Below are 20765 nucleotides of genomic sequence, written 5' to 3'. Positions count from 1 at the left end.
AGGAGGAGCTCGGGACTAGGAGAGCCAGAGGCGGGGAGAGGCGGCTTCACCTACTACAAACTACAACTCCCAGAAAGCATTCGGCAGACGGATGTGAGGTGAGGCGCCACCCGCGACCTTTGAAGGAAGAAAGGAAGTGCTTCGGCGTCGCAGAGCCGGGCAGTCGGTGTAAGGTAGGCTGGGGTGCGGCGGGGAAATGGGCGGCAGGGCGGCGGCGGGCGGCCAGCGCCGAGCGCCGCGGCACTCTGTGTTGTCATAAGGTGGCAGCCATTTCCGCGGGTGCAGCGGCCCGGGCGCAAGGTCGGAGAGTGGGGGCGGGAGGGCCTGCGGCGGCCGGGCAGCCTCGGCCATCCGGTAATTGCTTCTCTTCCCGGCGTCTCGTCCTCAGAGGGAGCAGTATGTCCGCGGAAGTCCCCGAGGCAGCCTCCGCGGAGGAACAGAAGGTGAGTGTGCGGGGGAGCGGCCCGGGAGGCCCCGCGCCTGCGGGGGCCTGGCCGGGCTGGGCGGGCGGCTTCCTGTCGCCGCGGTCGGAGGGGCGCGCCGGGACCCAGCCACGCCGCGCTTGGTGCAGCGAGTGGGCTATGCCCATGCGCCTCGGCTTTGAAGGCCGAGCACTCCCAAATCGACCGTCCGCAGTAACTCTCGTAATTAGCGTCAGCGTGCTGGGAGTTTGAACATGTGTCACTTTCTTCCTGGATATCCTGGGGGCCCAGGACTCAGCCCTTATGCGTGGAACCTAAGTTTTCCCATGGCTTCACTTGGATTAGGAAGTTGTATTTTGTCCTTGAAGAACTAACTTTCCTATTGTATTGTCTGCATGCTATTAATTTCCAAGGCAATATCGCGTTTGGGCGTGTTACGGTTTTTAGTTCCAGTTCCTGTTGATCGTGTATTCTTGGTCAGTTATTAAACTCTCTTTTTTAAAGATTTTATTTATTTATCCTTAGAGAGGAAGAGAAGGAGAGAAATAACAATGTATGGTTGCCTCTCGTGAGTCCCCTGCTGGGAACTGGCCTGCAACCCAGGGATATATGCCCTGACTGGGAATCGAGAGTTATTAAACCCTTCAGTCTCCTAATCTGAAAAATGAATGGTAGTACTTGCTGCATGTGGTGGTTGTGAGGCTTAAGTGACGTGGGTAATACACAATATTGAGCGCAGTATGTTAAAAAATGTGAACCAGTGATGTTTGCATATGGTAATCGATTAAAAATCGGAAGGTTGCAATTAAAATTTTTTACAGACTTAGTTGATCAGATTTTCGAGGAAACAGGAATATTTTGTAAATTCACTTGTAATGTCTTTGTGTTGTAGGGAAGTATGCTGTGAATCTGAATATACAGACTCGATGTTTTCTCTAGGTTTGCCCCTTCCACCAAAATTGTTTCTGCTGCCCTATCCTCCTGGGTACTTCTGGCTGGCCCACAAGTGCCCGTGATAAATCGTTCCTAAATTGTTTATGGACGGTTACCAACACTTTCTTTAAAAAATAAGTCTGCGTTATCATAGATAGGATTTGTTCTATTGCTTGGACTTTGTAAGGGTTTCTGGTTAACGTTGCACCTAAACCTCTCCCACATGTTCTTAACCGTATTAACTTTTTCCGAGTTGGATGTTTTGGTTACTTGTAAAATAACTGAAACAAAACTAGAAAACAGCTATAGCATGAATAAATAATAGACTAAATTACTATTTGGAAATATTCTAGTGAAAACTATGATGGATATTTTTCACACTTTGTTAAAAAGAAAGACTTTGGAGACAAAAGTATATAAAGATTAATATCTTTACTGTAATACTAAATATCTTTTATTTGTAGTAAAATGTTTATCATGGTATTCATTATTGCTTGATTTAGGAATTCCAAAAATATACCCATGTCTAAGCTGTCTTGCCCTACATCAGTCTCAGTTTTGACTTCTGATGTACAGTAGTGCACTGTGTAATTTTCTTTTCAGATTTGTTAGTATGTTACCAGAGTGTAAAGTGTGGATTCTACAGTGTAAATATTTCTACTTGGAAAACCCTCGTACTGTGTCTCAACAATATTAAGGATATCTTGAATGTTTTCACTTCATGGGTGACTACATTAAAATTTTATTTCAGGTCTTTTGGTTTTAAGGCTGCTGTTATTAAAACCAAGTAGTGTTAGTAATGTGCTGTCCCTTCTTGAATTAAGCATTGGCTGTAGATGCTGAGTGTCTGTAACATGGATACCATTCCTAAACATGAGGAAAATGTGCAGAGTCACTTTTGTGTTCCTGTGGGCCAAATCACCTGTTTCTTCTATTTGGGAAAATAGTTAGATGACCTGAAACATTGGATTATTGTCTGTGTACCCAATTAACCTTTCAGTTAAAGCCAAAGTGTTCATCTAAAATATCTTTATGGTTTTGTGGTACATTAGCCTCTGAAAAATTAAGGCAAGAGATGAGCCCTGCAAGGAATAAGACCTAGATTGCAATTTCTCTGCCTGAGGAGTATGTGTACCCTTTTTAAGGCCAACCCCCCCCCAAAATGTATAAAACACTATTTTTATTGTGATATTAATGGAATGTGTTCAAGCATAGAAATAACTATAAACTTGTTATCTTATATAAAAGATATCTTTTGTAAAAGATAACCACTCTAAAACTAAAGCAAATTAAATAAAAATAAAACCAGTCTAAACTATTATTTCAGAGTCACATGGTATTTTGTTAGAAATTTCCAATATATTGAGAATATGGAAGCAACTGTTAAAATGTAGGAGCTTTTTGAGTGTGGCAAGTTAACACTACCCTATACCATGTGATGGCGTAGTTCTGCTCATTACAAGTAAGCTGTGTGGTTATTTAACTGTAGAGTCATAGATATGTCTTCAAGTTGTAATTCAACTCTATTCTTTTCTCATCCTAGGCAGTAGGAGTAATACTACTGAGTCTCGGACCATAAAGGAAAGCTCAGACAAGCAGTTCATATAGCTCTACTTAGATATGAGATGGCAGTTCAGATGCCCTAGAATATGTTTGTAGATAATCTTTTAGCTTATCACTGAAGCGGAAACAAAAACATTTACAAAGTTTTAGCAGATGGCCTGGCTGGTGTGGCTCAGTTTGGTTGGGCATTATTCCACAAAGTAAAAGGTCATGGGTTCGATTCCTCATCAGGGCACAGACTGGGTTGCCGGTTCAGTCCTGGTTGGCACAGGCATGTGTTAAGAGGCAGTTGACCCATGTTTCTCATCAATTATTTCTCCCTTCCTTTCTCTCTAAAAATAAAAATTAAAAAAAAAAAACAAAGTTTTTAACAGGCTTCATGGATCTACAATGAATACCACTAAGCTAAGCAAGCTCTTTGGTCACTGGAGGAGAGAAGCAGCTTGTGGAGACTTAAAATCATAATTGTATTTTCATTGTGGATATCTTGAGCTCAGGGGCACTCTTTTATTTGTCTTTTCTCCCATGTCACCTAGCAGAGTATCGGGCATTGTTCAGAAAATGTTGCATGAATTTCTCTCAGAACTTTTCAGTTGAAACTGTTGCCAAAGTACTATTCTATTACAAATGGCAATGCTACTACTACAGCTGAAAGAGAGAGGGATAGACTATGGTAATGTAAAAATAGACCCACTTAAGCCTTAATGAAAAGGGGAAGAGGAATAAGAAATACAAAGTTCTGGTTATAAAATAAGTCACAGGGGTGTAATGTACAGCAGAGGGAATAGAGTAAGTAATATCATAATAACTTTGTTCAGTGACAGATGGTTACTAAACTTGTTGTGATTACTTTGTAAGATATAAAAGTTGAATCAGTATGTTGTACACCTGAAACTAATATAATGTGTGTCAATTATAATTAAAAATAAATATTTACAAAATTAAGGCATCTGTATATGTAATGTTTTTTTATTTATTTGGCTTTAAAGTTTTTTTTTAAAGATTGTATTTATTTTTTAGAGAGGGGAAGGGAGGGAGAGAAACAGTGTGTGGTTGCCTGTCTCCCACTCTCTACTGGGGATGTGGCTCTCAACCCAGGCATATGCCCTAGATTGGAAATCAAACCAGTGACCCTTTGGTTTCCAGGTTGACACTCAGTCCACTGAAACACACCAGCTAGGGCTGGCTTTCAATTTTTTTTAATTTTTATTTTTTATTTTGGGGAGAGAGAAATACTGATTTGTTGTTCCACTTATTTATGCATTCATTGATTGATTCTTGTATGTTCCCTGACCAGGATAGAGCCTGCAACCTTGGTGTATCAAGGTAATGCTCTAAACAACTGAGTTAGCTTACCTGGCCAGGGCTGAATTTTTTTTTAAAAAAGACCTTAATGGCACATTTTCTAAAGGCTTTATTACAAGATTCATCAAATTAAGTTAGTTAAGATGTCTTGGAGGAGGCTAACTCAAGTAGAGCTTTCAACTGAATTATTTCTGTCAGTTTAAAATATATGCTTGGGGAAAAAGAGAACTGGTATTTAAATTACTTCCATATGTCATCAGTAAAGAGTGGGTATAAATTGCTTTCCTATATGCCCAATGTTTTAAAAAAGTTCAGTTATGCCCTGGTTGGTGTGGCTTAGTGGGTTGAGTGCTGGCCTCCAGTTTGGTTCCTGGTCAGGGCACATACCTGGGTTGTGGGCCAGTACGGGGTGTGTGAGAGGGAACAGGTGGATGTTTTTCTCACACATCGATGTTTCTCTCCGTGTCTCTGTCCCTTGCCCTCTCCCTAAGAATAAATAAATAAAATCTAAAAAAAAATTAAGAAAGTGCAGTTAATACTGTCCTTTTCTTGGGCTGTTTTGACAATACCTTTGGTAACTAAAAGGCTTTTGAGTGTTTTCAGTTCAGAGCCTAATGTGCTAGTGTGTCTGTGGGCAACCATTGATTCTTAGCAGTGTAAAGGTAAACCTCAGAAAAGTTTAAAAATGTTTCTCCTTGCTAGCGTAGCAGTTTCCCAAACAGCATATAGGCTTGCCCCTGTTGTTGGTTCAAGACTTTGATGCCAACCTCTATTCCTGAACTTGTGTCTATGACAACATGAAGTATTTCAAAGACAAGCTGATGTTGAAACTATCTGGTGTTTAGGTAGAAAGTTCCTTAGCTTAATTGAAACAGTTGGCATACACCATTGTATTTGTTGAATGTCCGTTAATTCCAGGTACTGGGCAAGCAGCAAGGACTTAAGATGACTACAGTATGTTTCCATAGAGGTTGACAGTATTGTTACCTTTCTGGCAATATCTCAAAGGATTTGTTCCCTTTCACAAATCTTTTCTACTTACTCATAAATCAAAGCATCAGTTAACATATTACCTGGCAGATAGAGGAGAATTTGCTTAGAGTGGTTAGATTCTTATCATTGGTGTTGCTGTGTAACTTCTCTTTTGAAGGGTGAAAAGTGGTATTAGTCATTCATACTTAATGCCACTTTATGACAGACTACAAAATAACCCCTAATTAGGTGAATGTCCTTTATATATATATATATGTATTTATACCTTATACACAATCTATTTACAGAAAGGATAGCTACTCTATTTGAGTAGACTAGTTCACAAAAATGCAAGTTCCTAACATTATTAAATGTTAGGCCTTTTGGTAGGTATAGAGTATACAATGAAGATTATTTGGGAACATAGGTACTTGTCAAGAGGGTAACTGTGGTATAAAATACAGTTTTGAGCCCTGGCTGGTGTGTTTCAGTGGACTGAGTGCCAGCCTGAGAACCAGGGGGTCACTGGTTCGATTCCTGGTTGGGGCACATGTCTGGGTTGTGGGCCAGGTCCTCATTGTAGCGGGGCATAGCATGTCCCACACTGTGTGAGGCAGCCACACATTGGTGTTTTTCTTCCTCTCTCTCCTTCCCTTCCCCTCTCTCTAGAAATAAAACTTTAAAATGAAATAAAGGTTTTCAACTATCTCTTGTACATCGTAAGCACATGTTATGACATCCGTTCTGCTTTCTCAGTCTGCCAGTAGTCAAAAGCTCCAGAATCATAATGGTTTTAATCCTCCCTCTTTCCCCCCCCAGAGGTATTATTAGCTAAAAAAATCCACTCACTTTCCAGCACCTATTTCTAAAAAGTGGTAAAATTGCTATATAACACAAAGGTTTCTTAGAGAGTAAAATTTCAAAACCAGGTTTGAATTTTAAAAAATGCTTGATTAAGCTTGTCATTCCCCCCCCCTTTGTTGAGCCTCTTTATTGTATCTTTGTTTTCTGTTTCATTAATCTCTGCTATTTATTTTCTTCTAACCTCTCTTGGTTTTGTTCTTTGCATAATTTTTTTAAAAGATTTTATTAATTTGTTTTTAGAGAGACAGAAAGAGAGGGAGAAAAACATCCATGTGTGAGAGCTACATCAATCAACAGGTTGCCTCTTGCACGCCCCCAACCAGGGACCTGGCCTGCAACCCAGGCACGTGCTCTGACTGGGAATGACCCAGCGACCCTTTGGTGCATAGGCCAGTACTCAATTCACTGAGCCACACCAGCCAGGCTCTTTGTCTAATTTCTTAAATTATTTGCATAGCTTATTGAGTTTGGGGTTTTTTTCCTCTAATATAAGCCCATTAAGGGACACTTGTATTCCACAAATTTGTCATCTGTTGAATTTTTACTATCAGTGAGTTTCAAGTACAATATCTGTCCAGAAGGTATCCAGTCATATAATATGAAAAATAGAGACATTTATTGAAGAAGGTTCAAGATACAAGAAACATTGTATATAGGACAGTGATGCTCTGTCCCCTTCAAAGTAGGCACCTTGGGAACTCACACAGTTCTTTCTCCCAATCTTACCATCAGCTGCCCCGTTGTATTTTCCTGAATCTCATCAACAGTCTGAAATCTCTTCCTTTTCAAAAGTGATTTTAGTTTTGGGAAGAGCCGGAAGTCACAGGGTGCCAAAATCTGTGCTGTCATGGGGCTGAGTCACCTGAGTGATCTGACGTTTTGCCAATAAACTCTTCTTGAGATATGATGCATGAGCAGGCACATTGTTGTGATGCTGCTGCTGCCAGTCACCAGTTGCCCATAGCTGTGGCCCTCTGAATCATCTGAATAGTTTCCATGTAGGAATGTTCAAGCTTAACACAAAATTTGATGCAGATTTGTTGCTCTACTCAGTCATTTTGAATGTGGCAGCCCCACAGTACACATGCTTACTCAGTGGTGTCTGCCAGCCCCACTGACTGGCACAGTGAAGTCGTCATTGTTCATGCATGATCATTCCTGCCCGCTCTCCTTGGCTGCCAGACTACTACCCACCACCTAAACTGTTCTCGTTATATCAACAATGGCTGGACTTTTTCCAGACAGACCTCGTATATTTTTTATTTCCATTATTCCTTTTTAAACCATTAATTGTCTAGTAGTAGGTTTTAATTTCCAAGTTTCAAGGGTATAATCAAATTTTTTTATTATTGACTTTTAACCTGATGAATTGCAGTGTGGATGGTGGTGTGGGTGAAAATGGTTTTAGATTTGCTTTATGGCCTACTATTTAGTTGGTTTTTCCATTTGTGCTTGAGAAAAAAATGTATTTCCTGGTTGAGTGGAGGATTAAAATCAGGTATCTTGACAACTTTTCTACCTGTAAATAATCGAGGAAGGTGTGTTGAAGTCTACCCTGATAGACTTGTCAGTTGCTCCCTATAATTCTGTCAGGCTTTCCTTAATGTATTTTGAGGCTTCTTTTAGAGTCATGACTATTTAGGCCTTTTGTCTCCTAAAAATGCTTTTTCTTTCAAAGTCATTATTATCTGGTCTTAATATAGGTGTACTAGATCTATTTCAATTAGCATTCACCAGGTATGTTGTTTTTGTTTTCCTATATGTTTACTTTCATCTGTGACCTTGTGTGTGTGTGTGTATAGATAGATGGATAGATCGATTGATTGATTGATTGTGGTTTTTTTGTACTCTACAAGTGGCTAGATTTTATTTTCAATCCAGCTGCTAGATTTAAGTGGATGGCTTATCAGCCCACTTGTGTTTATTGTGATTATTGACATGTAGTGGGTTTTGTTTTTCTCACATTGTGTTTGGTTTTGTTCTTAAATTTTTAAAGATTTTTATTTATTTTTAGAAAGGAAGGGAGGGAGAGAGAGAGAAACAAACATTAACATGTAGTTGTCATCGCCGCCCCTCCCCTCCTGGGGACCTGGCTGGCAACCCAGGCATGTGCCCTGACTGGGAATTGAACCAATGACCTTTTGCTTTGTAGTCTGGTGCTCAGTCCACTGAGCCACACCAGCCAGGGCTGCTCTTCATTTTTTTTTCTCTTTTCTTGCCCTTTTCCCTCTTTTTTTTTAAGTTGATTTTTATTCTTCTTTCATTTTATTCCCACTGTTAGTTTGGAAGATACATGCTTAGTTCTGTTATTTAACTTGTTCCCCTTGCAATTTTGACATACTTCCTGAACTAAACAAATCAGAAAAATATCATGAACCCTAAAATTAGAAAAGTGAATGTATTAATTATATCTTAGTAAGCTGGAGAAAAGTTAGAAGGGTGATTTGTTTGTCAGGGTACATGAACAGATCTAATTTGTTTGCTGATTTCTTTTACATCTCAAATTTTGAGGATTTATTTTTATTCTAGCTGAAATAAATGTACAGGAATTCCTTTGAAGGCGACAAAATTCTGTGTCCCCTTTTGCATTTTTTAATTTGACTATAGGAACACATTGCTTATTTTACCTGAATTTATCTGTTGGTGTTCTGTCTAGAGTATGTCAAACCAAAAGGGGTGTGATGTAGGGAATTAGATTACAAATTACTGGAAGGGATAGAAAAGGAAAGGGGAAAGATAATGTTTCCAGTGGTGAGTTCGGGAAGCTGTTGACCCTACAGGAGTGAGCACTTACTCTGAGTCCAGTGTCCTCCGTACCAGCTCTCATGTAGCTGCTGAGGTAGCCCCGAATATCTGCTCCATGGTGCCCTACAGGAGTTACTGCTGCTTTGATGGTGGCATTACCAGGAACAGAATGGATTCTTTCATGCTTTTTCATTTGGTGTAGGTACCATTGGCAGAACCGTAAAAGGCATTCAGTCCTGGGAAATGTAGTTTCAGACTTCTGACTGTAGTGATTTAGGAAAGTCTTTAGAGGAGGATAACTGGGCTGAATCCCAGTGGACACAGCCTGCCACCTGGCATGTTATTTATACTTCACTCCACAAGGAAGCCTGTAACTGTCAGAGTGGTGGTGAATGTTCAGCCAAGCATTCGAACTTACCAGTAAGCTTTTAGAACTGTCTACATCTGCAGAAGGTTAAGAATGTTTATGTACAATCCATGAAAAGTATTGTGGACATCTTGACGGTATTTATTATGCTTTAAAAATGTAATCTTGATCATATTTCCCCCTTTTGGTGTTAAATGCAGCTGAAATATGAATCTAGCTATGAACTTGCATCTAGCAGGGACTTGCCATTGTGCTATATATTTGGCAAGAAAGTTCAAGAATTGGTTTGTTTTTCTAGGACAGATTATACAATAAATCCGTTCTAAAGCTAAATGATATTTTCAGCTGTAGTTATTGTTTTGCTCAAAACATTTTTCTACAGTATGTTATTTTTAATTGAATTGAAAATGAACATGCTTACTATTATATATAAATATACATAAATGTATTCCTTATTAAGAAAGTAAGGGAATACCAGATAAGATAGCATATGGTGTCTAGTTTTGTCCCCTTATATAAAATGGAAGAAACACTGCAAACTAGGGCAAGTTACTACCCCTATAGCAAAAATTTTAAGGAATCTCTCAGGTACAGAGAACTGATCATTCAAATCAGACAAAGGAGGAAGTAGAGAGAGCCCTTATTTCCTAGGCCCAAGAAAGCTGGATGGTTTTAGTGGAGGTGTGGGACTCGGTTAACACCCTTTAATTTGAAAGTTCTGGGACTGAAAGGCTGTAATCAGGTTGGAGTCCTTTCCAACCCACGTCCACATTTAGTGTCAACCAATTTAAAAAATAACTTTACAGTGGAATTCGAGAGTAGGTCCTTCCTCCCAGCTCCACTTCCGTATTGTAGCACTACGAATACCCTGGGGCCATAGTAGATGCCTGAGTGAAGGCTGAGCCGAGGGAGAAGAAACTGCAGTGACCTAGCCCACCTCCTACAGAAAACTGGTAACCTTAAATTTATATGATTTCTCCAGCTTCTGCAGTCATTACAGAGTAGTCAGTATAACTAAAATACCCCTTGAAAAGTCCCAAGGAAGCCATGACCATATTGGAAACTGCCATGTCAATTCTCAGTAGGTTAGTTATTTACTTTGTTGTCTACTCTTTGAACATATGGATGGGCTGATTCTCCTGCTGATTGCCAGCTGAGGTAGTAGGCTTGTGTTACAGAATCTTAGTTTTTCAACACTAAAATGATAAACAGTACATTGATATGCTTACACTCGGAAAGACACCCATGGGAGTTGAGCCCATGGGAATGGCAGGTTTGCATCACACGCGTCTTGCTTGAGCTCTCTGCGGCATACCCTTCTTGAACGGAATGACTGGCAGGATCACTGATGCTATTTAGAGTCTCTGTCTCTGGGTGAGCACATATGTTGAATTTTGTGTGCATCAAGTGAGTGAAGGATGTGACCCCTGTACAGAAACTGCAGCATCAAAGGAGGAAAGTAGAACACTTGAAGCAGAAGGGAGCATACACTTAAAAGGAGCCAAAGAGTAAGTGTATTTGACAGCAGCAGCTATACTCTCAGAATCCTCTACGACTAAAAATGAGAAGACGTAACAACACATGAAGCTATTCAAGATAAAGGAGATATTGACAATATGTGAGGTGAATAAAGCTGTTATAAAACATACATGAATTATGATTTTGAGGAAAATATATGTAAAACTTGTTTCTTTAGTTCCTAGATTGATAAATGATTGACTTGCTAGACAAGAACAGTAGGCTCGGCATTTATGGATTTAACATTCCTGCTTTTTGACTGTTCGTAAATAACCTGGGAGAATTCGAGATATGCAGAGGTGTGTCATTTTGCGGAGCTGGGATGTGGACAGGAGTACATTAGCTAGAAAGGGCACTTTGCCACTGCCCAGTCTCCTCTGTCAGGGCAGCTGTTTTTCTTGATTCATTCTCTCTCCTGCAGCACTTGCCATAAAGCAATGAACACTGCTTCTCTATGAAATGTGGCTCCTGGGAAGAAAGAGGAGTATATCAGAGCTGGTGTTAAAAGTGGTCTTAAGCTATTGACAGTTTTTGGTCAGAAAACACATTTTTGATACATTAAAGAATAGAATCTTTAACATGAACAGGGTCGTTAATTATAAGGGGATATTTGGGCAATAATACACACAGATGTGAAGATTGACAAGGATGATATTTCTCTCCTTTACAAATATTAAAGTCCTCTGTATGAGTTATCCAGGTATAATGTGCTGGTAAGTAAGCTGCTGCGAAGTTGTATTAAAAAATCTCAGGAGCTTCCAGTCATGCATGATTTTAGATAAATAGATGACCAAAAAGATCTTTTGTATTTTAACAGTATTAAGATGATTTTCTAAATATAGGCAAAGGGCTGTAGAACTCCATGGAAAATGACTAAATATAAATGTATTATACATGACTGAAAAGTAATGGCAAGCAAGACTTCAGAGCTGAGCTGTCGTGATATTTTTATCCAGTGTGTGGGGTGTTATACATGCATCACACAGCTATAATAGAGCTGTCACATGGATCATCTGAAAAACAAGATAGAGATGTTTTAAAAGCTTCTCTGCTTGACTTCTTAGTCAGATTCTGCATTATTTGGCATCAGACAACTAAAGTCCGAATCCAGATATTAAAAGGTAAATGATCTTAAATAACTGAATTGTATTAGAGAAGTAATATATTTAAAATTATTTCAGGAAATGGAAGATAAAGTGACTAATCCAGAGAAAGCCGAAGAAGCAAAATTAAAAGCAAGGTATCCTCATCTGGGACAAAAGCCTGGAGGTTCAGATTTCTTAAGGAAACGATTACAAAAAGGGGTAAGTTTTTATGGTACTCTTCAAATATATGAATTCAGTATGTTGATAGAGATTGTGAAATGCCTATCTGCATATATAGCGCTGTGCCTTACTGGATATATATGTGAGATATATTTATGTGTGTAAGATATTTTTCTAATATTTTAGGTATTGTTCATTCTATACATATAGGTAGATGGGAACTCAGAACCCCAGACTCTATCACTTTGAACCATAAAGTATTTCAAACATGTAGAAGGCTGCAGGTAATGATATAATGGCACCCGTGTACCACCACCCAGATTAACATGTTTAAATATTTTGCCATATTTAGTTAAGTTTTGTCTTTGTAAGAAAGAAAATGTAGATATAGTTAAAAATAGTCTACCACAGGTGTTTGTATATCCCCTTTCTCCCTTCTCTCCAGAAGCAACCACTATCCAGAAGCTGGTATTTATTATTCTGCCCGTGTTTCTTTTAACTTTTAATTGTTGTGGTGGTGATTTCCACACAGTATCCAAGGATTTCAAATACTTCTTATTTGGATGAAATGGTCACTTATACAAACATAGCTTACCAACTCTCCTTTACATAATACATTTCACAGTTGCTCTGATACAATTTACTTACTGTAATTTTTGTTGTTCAAATTACTAAAAACATTTCTGAAGTCTACCAAATTTTGTGAGGTAGAAACCATTATTTCTCAAATGAGATTTGAACTGAGAATGTTAACGCATTTATTCCTTAGATTTGTCTTTAACTTTGTTTTTTCTTGATAAAAAAAGTTAAGGGCTCCATCTTCAGTCCAAGCACATTTAAATTATTTACCATACAGGAAGCAGAGAAAAATGAAATATTGTTTCATTTTTTTCAATTCTCAGGAAGAGAATTGTTTGTTGAATCAGATGCCAAATCATGTTTATCCCTAAATGAATACCTTAAATATACTGGTATCTGCAGCTTGATTATAAAAACATGTATGTTTATATATGTATATTAGCTATAGTTATATATGGATTATTTTCTCATGCAAACCAAATTTCAAAAGGATATTTTTTTCCAGCTTTACTGAGATATATTTGACATACAGCATTGGGTAAGTTTAAGATATACAGTGAGATGACTTAATACATGTACTTGTTGTGAATGCTCACCACAATAAGTTAATACATCCTTTACCTCATGTAAGTACCTCATGTAATTTTGTTGTTATGGTGAGAACATTAAAGCTCGCTTTTATTAGCAACTTTCAAGTGTATATTTGGTTAACTATAGTCACTATGCTGCCCATTGGATCTCTGTAATTTATTCGTCTTAACAATTGAAAGTTTGTACCTTTGACCAGCATCTCCCCATTTCCCCTCCCCCTTAGCCCCTGGCCACCACCACTGCATTCTGTGTTTCTGAGTCTGATGGTGTTAGAGTCCACGGGTAAGGGAGGTTGTGTACTAGCTTTCTGCCAGGGTGTTATAATTTAACAAATTGTTTAACAAATTATTTTAGTTTAACAAATTATTTTTTAAATTGACAAAATATTGGTCTTTTCTTAATGTCAGTGTTTTAATTATAGCCCAAATGGAATTTATTATCTTTTTAACTTTCCTGGCTTTAAAGAAGCTAACTTAGCAATAATAGTTAATGGAATTTTTTTCTTATCTTACATGAAAGAATAACATTCATAGCTTTGAAATAACAGGATGACAAGGAAGAATTATACCAAATGTAAAACCTTTGTTCCATGAGAAGTAATTTTAGTGGAGAAGTTATTGTAAAAGTAATAGTTAATATCTGTAACACATAAAGAGATCTTTCAGATATACCAGAAGAATATTAAGGAACTCCTACATAAAGGATTTTAACACGAAACAGATATTAAATGCCAAGAAAAATACTTACCCATTATAGAAATCAATGAAATGTAAGTAAGAACAATCATACCATGATATACATACAACTAAATTAGAGAAATAGTTAAAATAATACCCATTGGTGAGGTTGGAGTTGCATGTTGCTAACATGCTCTTTGCTTTGTGTAGCATTTAAAATTATTAACTGTTGCTTTGGAAAGGAGTTTGAATGAAGATTTATAAAAATGTTCATATTTTTTGAGTAATTTCTTGTGAATTAGTTCAAGGATATAATTCAATATAAGAAAAATGTTTAAGTTTGACGATATTCTTTGTAGCTTTGAATATAATTAGAAGCAGTACCACTATCGAAGAGCAGAGATACATCAACCAGAGGTTATCTTGGAGTTAGTGTTGTAGGTATTATAAATAGTTGCAAATGAGAAAATGCCACTGAATCAAGAAATAAGTAAACAAAATCCTTCTGTGTTAAAAGAGTTGATATTTTTAAAGCAGTGTGAATCACAGAGTCCTGGGTTTTAGTTTCTCTGTCATAATAGCAAGCTGGCAAATTTCATTATATCTTTAAGTAGTTTCTTCTTAATTTCAGAGGATTGGTTGGATGTTATTTGTCTGAGGCCCCTTTCTATTTCATTGCACTTGTTAATGTCATTATGAGATGTGAAGGACTGACCCCTGTTTTCGGCCTGTAGCAATATCATGTGTACATAATGACTGTGCAGACTGTCAGAGCTGGGTGGGGTGTACCAGAAGCAGTCTTGTAGTCCATGTTGTTTTTCCTATTTGAGGAGCTTGTGAAGTCCCAAGAAAATCGAGGCTCCAGCTCCTAGAAACATGATCTTAAAAGTTCAACATTGTGCCCTCACTGGTGTAGTTCAGTGGATTGAGCACGGGCCTGTGAAGCAAAGGGTCACTGGTTCGATTCCTAGTCAGGGCCCATGCCTGGGTTGCAGGCCAGGTCCCCAATAAGGGACATGTGAGAGGCAACCACACATTGATGTTTCTTTCTCTCTCTTTCTCCTTCCCTTCCCCTCTCACTAAAAATAAATAAATAAATTAATTTTTTAAAAAAAGTTCAACATTGTCACTTAAGTGATCACTTAGTGCAGTTATATAAATCCTGACGTAAGAGTGGCCCCTAAATTTGGGTGGGAGGAGACATTTATAAGATTGTCATCCAGGTGATCCAGATATGTTTTGTGACTTTTTTCAAAGATTTTCAGTTAAGTAACAGAATTTATTCCAAAGTGTTGAGTTCAGTTCAGGGCAGCTTCCCTGATCTGTTAATTAAACTTTGGGACATTGAAACACGGGCTTAGGAGAGATGATTGGATAGAAACCATTGCTCTATTCATTTACCTCCCAGCCTACAAAAATGAAAATAAGTAAATAAATGAAATAAACTAAAACAGAACTGGCATTGCACAGCATAAAGGTAATGGTAAAATTCATGCTAATAATTAAACATTTTTAACTGTGAAAAAATATGCAGAATTTAAAAATTGTTAAAGGTGATGACTCATGCTGCTTTCTCACACTGCATCTGTGCCAATATGAGAAACGTTGATCTGGTTCATCTTCTGCCTAGAGAGCTGTAATTGGTAAGCATTGATTTTGGTTTTGTCTGTAGCCACACAAAATAAATTTAGTTCCTTTTCCCCAAGGAGAGTAGCCTAATCTACAGTTATGCGATGAACTTCTGCTTACTATAAAATAATTATCATTAGAAACTAACTTTATTACATTTAGGAAAGTTTGCCTAAAATTTGCACTTTGTGAAATATTTCATTTTGTGCTTTTGACTCAGTAAAAAATTTGGCAGGCTGCTGTTCTCCTCTGGAGGCTACTAACTTTAAGTAGTAGCTCTCTGTAGTACATAGAAATTTTGAGATTTTTTTTCACTGTATTCATTTTAAAACTTGCAAAAAATGAAGTTGCAGTAAGCCTTATAAAGGCCTGGTCCAGATTTCCTTGTTACTGCTCAATGTGTTACTTGTATAGTAACACATGAAAAAATTATTTCTAACTTTAGACTCTTTGCCCTTACACCAGCTCTGACTTAATCAAAGAATAGTGCCCTGGAGGAAGGCCGCCAAAGAGACCTTTCCCAAACCGCTTAACAGTCTTGTACTGCTAAGCTATAAGTTCACAGCTACTTCATTTACCATGTGAGGTATTCCTGAAGTCTCAGAGAGAATGTTTGTTTTTTTTCCCCTCACTCTTTGTCTGGCCCTCATCTTGTTCCTGGATTATTACTCCCTGTTGCCTGTCCTAGACTGAGGTTAGTTTCCCCTCCTCTGAGCACTGATACCACCTTATATATTTAAAACAGTATAATAGTTGATTTCTTTGCCTATTGTCCATCTCTCCCCAGGACTCAGCACAATGCCTCATGTATAGCAGACACTCCGCAGAAGTAGGCTAAACTTGATAGGTAGAAGTCAGAACCCAAGCAGAAATGTATCTGTTTTCACTGTGGAACAGATAACTCAATACAGGTTATCGTTGATGTTTAACTTTCATAGGTTACAGTTGATGTTTAACTTTCATTCTTGTTTCTGCTTTAGTGATTGTTGTTAACCTTATTCATCCCTTCAGCCACAAAGAGCAACAGTTGTACATATTCAGTGTCTTAAATGAAAAAGGGAGGTGTGGAATAGGGATGTGTATTTTAAGTGATAATTTTTAGTGAGCTTATTTTTGCCATTGCCCTAGCATTTGTATTTTATCCTTAAAATTTTTAAAGATATTTATTTATTTTTAGAGAGAGGGGAAAGGAGGAAGAGAGGAAGAGGAATATCAATCCTTTGCCTCCCACACGCCCCCAGTGGGGGACCTGGCCTGCAACCTAGGCATGTGCCCTAGCTGGGAATCGAACCCATGACCTTTTAGTCCACAGGCCGTTTGCTCAGTTCACTGAGCCACCCCAACCAGGGCTAGCCTTAATTTTTATTTAGTTAACTACTCTGGTTCAAGTAAATGATTTAAATCCTTACAGAAATGCTTATCCTAGATGACAGTGCAAACAACTTTAAATAATAGTTCTAATAACTATAAGGTTTATTGAAAGTGGGTGGCACATCCTAAACTCAATTTGGTGAATTTATTTATTTTCAAAATCGTTTAAGCAAGAATATCAGCCTCCTTTTTCTGTTAGTAAATGAAAGGTTTGCATTCACTCTTTTTAAAAAATATTTTATGTATTTATTTTTAGAGAGAGGGGAAGGGAAGGAGAAAGAGTGGGAGAGAAACATCAACGTGTGGTTGCCTCTCACATGTCCCCCACTGGAGACCCGGCCTGCAACCCAGGCATGTGCCCCAACCAGAATTGAACCAGCGACCCCTTGCTTTACAGGCCCGCTCTCAATCCACTGAGCTACACCAGCCAGGGCGCATTTCACTCTTTAAGTCCAGGACCATTCATTCCTGGATAGTTTCATAAGGAAGCTGATGGCAATCTAGAGGATTCAAGACTTGAAGATCAAGTGTTGTTGCTTGACTTCTCAGTTGCTGACTTGTGCTAAAAGTCAACACACATAGCTATTTCATCTAATAATTGTTTTTGTTTAAATTTGTAAGAATAACTTAGTTTTTACCGACAATGTAGAGACACATCGACATCTTCAACCAGTGTAATTGCATATAAAATCTTTTAAACTCTAATTTTTTTTCTTGTAGCAAAAATATTTTGATTCTGGAGATTACAACATGGCTAAAGCAAAAATGAAGAACAAGCAACTTCCTGCTGCAGCGCCGGATAAGACAGAGGTCACGGGTGATCACATTCCCACTCCACAGGACCTTCCTCAACGAAAACCGTCCCTTGTTGCTAGCAAGCTGGCTGGCTGATTAAAAGAGCTGAACTGCATGCATCTTCTAATTCCCATTGTTTTTCCTTAATATGTTACTTCCCCACTTTTTATTTCATTTTATTCACTAAGTCATTTGAGAGTGACAGCTTTGCAGGTAGTGGTAGTGTGTGCTGCTATTGTAAGGGAAGATACATGTATAGGGTTTTGATTAGCTTAACAGTGCACTGATGGAGAGAACATGTTAGAGCAACATAAAGTAATCTACTTGAAAATAATTGTATATATTACCTAACTCCTAGTGTAAGACTGGTCGTAACAAACTACCAAGCAACTTTTACAATTTTAATGTTTTGGCTTTTCTTTAATTCATCCTAATTATAGCTTTGTGTGTTACTCTTATTTAATTAACCTTTACTGTATTGATTTCTTCTGTATCTTCCTTTTGGATTTTATAAAACAGAAGTTTAAGACCACAAGTTGGAAGGAAGGTCACATATTTCAAACACCAATAGATGGGGCTCCAAAAGATTTGTATTTCTGTGCTTGAACTTGAATGGCCTTAAACCTGATTCAGCTTTAACAATAGAAGTTTACTTGGGCAATATTTGCCCATTCTGGTGTAACTTATGTGACCCTAGTGCTTAACAGCTGCCATTGAAGCTAATGTTCTCATTCAGTTATATAGTCACGATACCTTTTGTTGTTAAAGACATGAATGAAGTATGCATGTGCATCGACTGTTGAATTCACTTTTGTGCCATTTTTGTAAATACAGTAGTTTTGCACAACCTCTCCCAAATGTCTGCATTAATTTCACATATTAAAAAATAGAAAACGTGCCAACCAGAAGCACAAAAGTTCCTGCACAGACTCTATGCCATCCGAGCTTGTGTGAAGTAAGAGCAGTTGACAGTTGTGGGCTTGTGGAGTACCGAACTGAAATCTTGCCTCCGTCTGTCGTAGACTTGAGCTTTTTCATTTGTTACCAATATCCGTGACATTCAGTGGCCTTGTGCAAATATGATATGTTGCTTAGGCATATCTTTTGTCCTATGCAGAACATTTCATTTTGACTTCTATGAAAATTGCAATTCATGTAATTTATATAAACTTTTTAAATGTAGAAACTTTTTACTTCCACAATTTTGGGGACACTAGAATAAAAGCTTCAATACTCTGCATCCTGTGGCCCCTCCCGCCTTTTTTAATTGCCTCTTTGACTCAAATCATGTTGGGCTGTGCTAGTCAGTCTATTCGGAAGCATAGTGTATCCTTATTCTTGAAATTTGCTCTGCTGAATGCTGTTTTATGATGATGTTTTTCCCTATAACTTCAGTTAACCATTCTTATTCCTGTATTATGTCTAATATTTGACAGTTGTTTAAATAAAAGAACTTTATAATGAAACAAATACTTGAGCGGCCTGGTCCAGGGACCTATGTCAGGATGAGCTGAACTGGTAAATAATTTTAAGTAATTTTGATGAGCTCTGTGTATTAGGCTTATGACAATTAGAGTAATTTACATGATAGGTGGGACATATGTTAAAATGTTTAGATATTTTGCTTCTATCAATGCCACTTTAATAAAATACCGATTCAGTTTTACTTGTTTTTTTGTCTAGTTAGTAAGGACTTGAACAGACATTACTGGGACAAATTGACCGCTCTTTTAGGAGCTCTTCCCGCAGTCGTGATGCTGCAGTGTGATAATAAGGATCAGTAGTCTGAGAGGATAACTCTTTTTCTCTTCATCTTTAGCTTGCACATCCCTTCTCTCGGATCCAGGCATCTTTTCTGGATCTCGGCTCCATTTGTATACCTGCTTTCTTATGACCCCACAGCATCATAGATGGTGCCTTGAGTAAAGCACCTGTACTTACAGACAGCCTAATGTTCTGAGGAAAGCTCACTGATTATCTTTCTGCTCTACCCATCCCAAAAAGCAGAAAAGCAACAAAATCAGTAGTGCTAATTTGCAATTTTAAGAAATAGGCAAAATAGGTTACTCCACAATATGTGTGATTATTTTAGGGTCAAGTTAAGAATTACAAAATAGTGCTCGCTTCAGCAGCACGTATACTAAAATTGAACGATAGAAGATTAGCATGGCCCCTGTGTAAGGATGACACATTCATGAAGCGTTCCATATTTTAAAGGAAAAAAGAATTACAACATACCCCGAAGTGGAGTTTCTGTAATTTATAGTCTTTTTAAATGAATATGTACAAGCTACCACCGTTGTGTCTACCCATTGGAAAGATTAATCGGAGTATCAGAGACCATGTGATTCTTCACCGTGACACAACTCCTGCTGTGACCCCTGTGGTTTGTGACCCGTGATGTAACCTCTGCCTGAATTGTAATTTGTAAAATACAACACTGACATTTAACCTACCTCAAAACTTGAGGATCTGTGAAATACTGAGTAAGTGCCCAAAATGAAATATTGTTGATTGTCTTTTTATTAAAAGTAAATTTCCTCATTACACCAACCTGCCTTCTGTAAAATCACACTGCTTAAAATCTCAGGAATTTCCATCAGGAAAGACCTGTCATTGGGATTTGTGGGTATAATTGCTTAGCCTCTATTATTGGTGCTCGCGATAAAGAGGTTTTTAAACTTTTCTACTTTTGGTTTTTCCTCAGTGGTCAGTTTATTGAAGACATTTGCAGCCTGTTTCACCATTGCTCAAATGAAGATTTTGACTAGATGAGCTTAATCGTAATTCGTTTCTATGGTTTCAGAGCTGTGATTTGAGAAATAGTTTGTTTTAATCACTGTCCTGTTTATTATAAATTAATTCTGAAGTAAAGCAGATATACCAAATACTTGATGAAAGTATTGGCTAATGTCTGAAATAAACTACCTGTTTCATGTCTAGTAACTCCTACTTGATGGTACAATTTTGAGAAACACTTGCGAAAGCTATAGTTGACTAAAATAATTCCAACTCCTGGCATTTGGGATGGTAATGATTGTTGGATTGTGTTTGATGAACTGGAAGGAGCACGTTTGCAGTATTTACAAGTTATTCCATCCTCTCGTGCTGCTGACTGAAAAATACGTCTTAACTATTCATCAAGGAAGGCGGGTCTCACTTGTTACTA

At 38.0% G+C, this 20765-nt stretch overlaps 1 protein-coding gene, 1 non-coding gene and 1 pseudogene across 2 annotated transcripts; all 3 read left to right on the top strand.

Annotated features, from left to right (window-relative positions):
* The first annotated feature begins 148 nt into the window (after window positions 1-148).
* ARPP19 (cAMP regulated phosphoprotein 19) lies at window positions 149-20571 on the top strand. Its single transcript, XM_037054665.1, has 4 exons — window positions 149-173; window positions 389-443; window positions 11871-11993; window positions 17522-20571. Exons 2-4 carry the CDS (start codon window positions 399-401, stop codon window positions 17690-17692), a joined length of 339 nt encoding a protein of 112 aa, XP_036910560.1. The 5' UTR covers window positions 149-173; window positions 389-398; the 3' UTR covers window positions 17693-20571.
* Window positions 15084-15218, top strand: LOC118992658 (small nucleolar RNA SNORA36 family). The gene has a single exon (XR_005067677.1). It is a non-coding gene; the product is annotated as a small nucleolar RNA SNORA36 family (small nucleolar RNA).
* Window positions 19713-19810, top strand: LOC118992706 (uncharacterized; annotated as a pseudogene).
* Window positions 20572-20765: the final 194 nt, after the last annotated feature.

Source organism: Sturnira hondurensis, unplaced genomic scaffold (assembly GCF_014824575.4).
Source record: "Sturnira hondurensis isolate 20B ecotype Veracruz unplaced genomic scaffold, ASM1482457v3 Scaffold0008196, whole genome shotgun sequence".
Taxonomy (NCBI): Eukaryota; Metazoa; Chordata; class Mammalia; order Chiroptera; family Phyllostomidae; genus Sturnira; species Sturnira hondurensis.
This window is presented reverse-complemented; position numbering and strand designations above follow the sequence as displayed.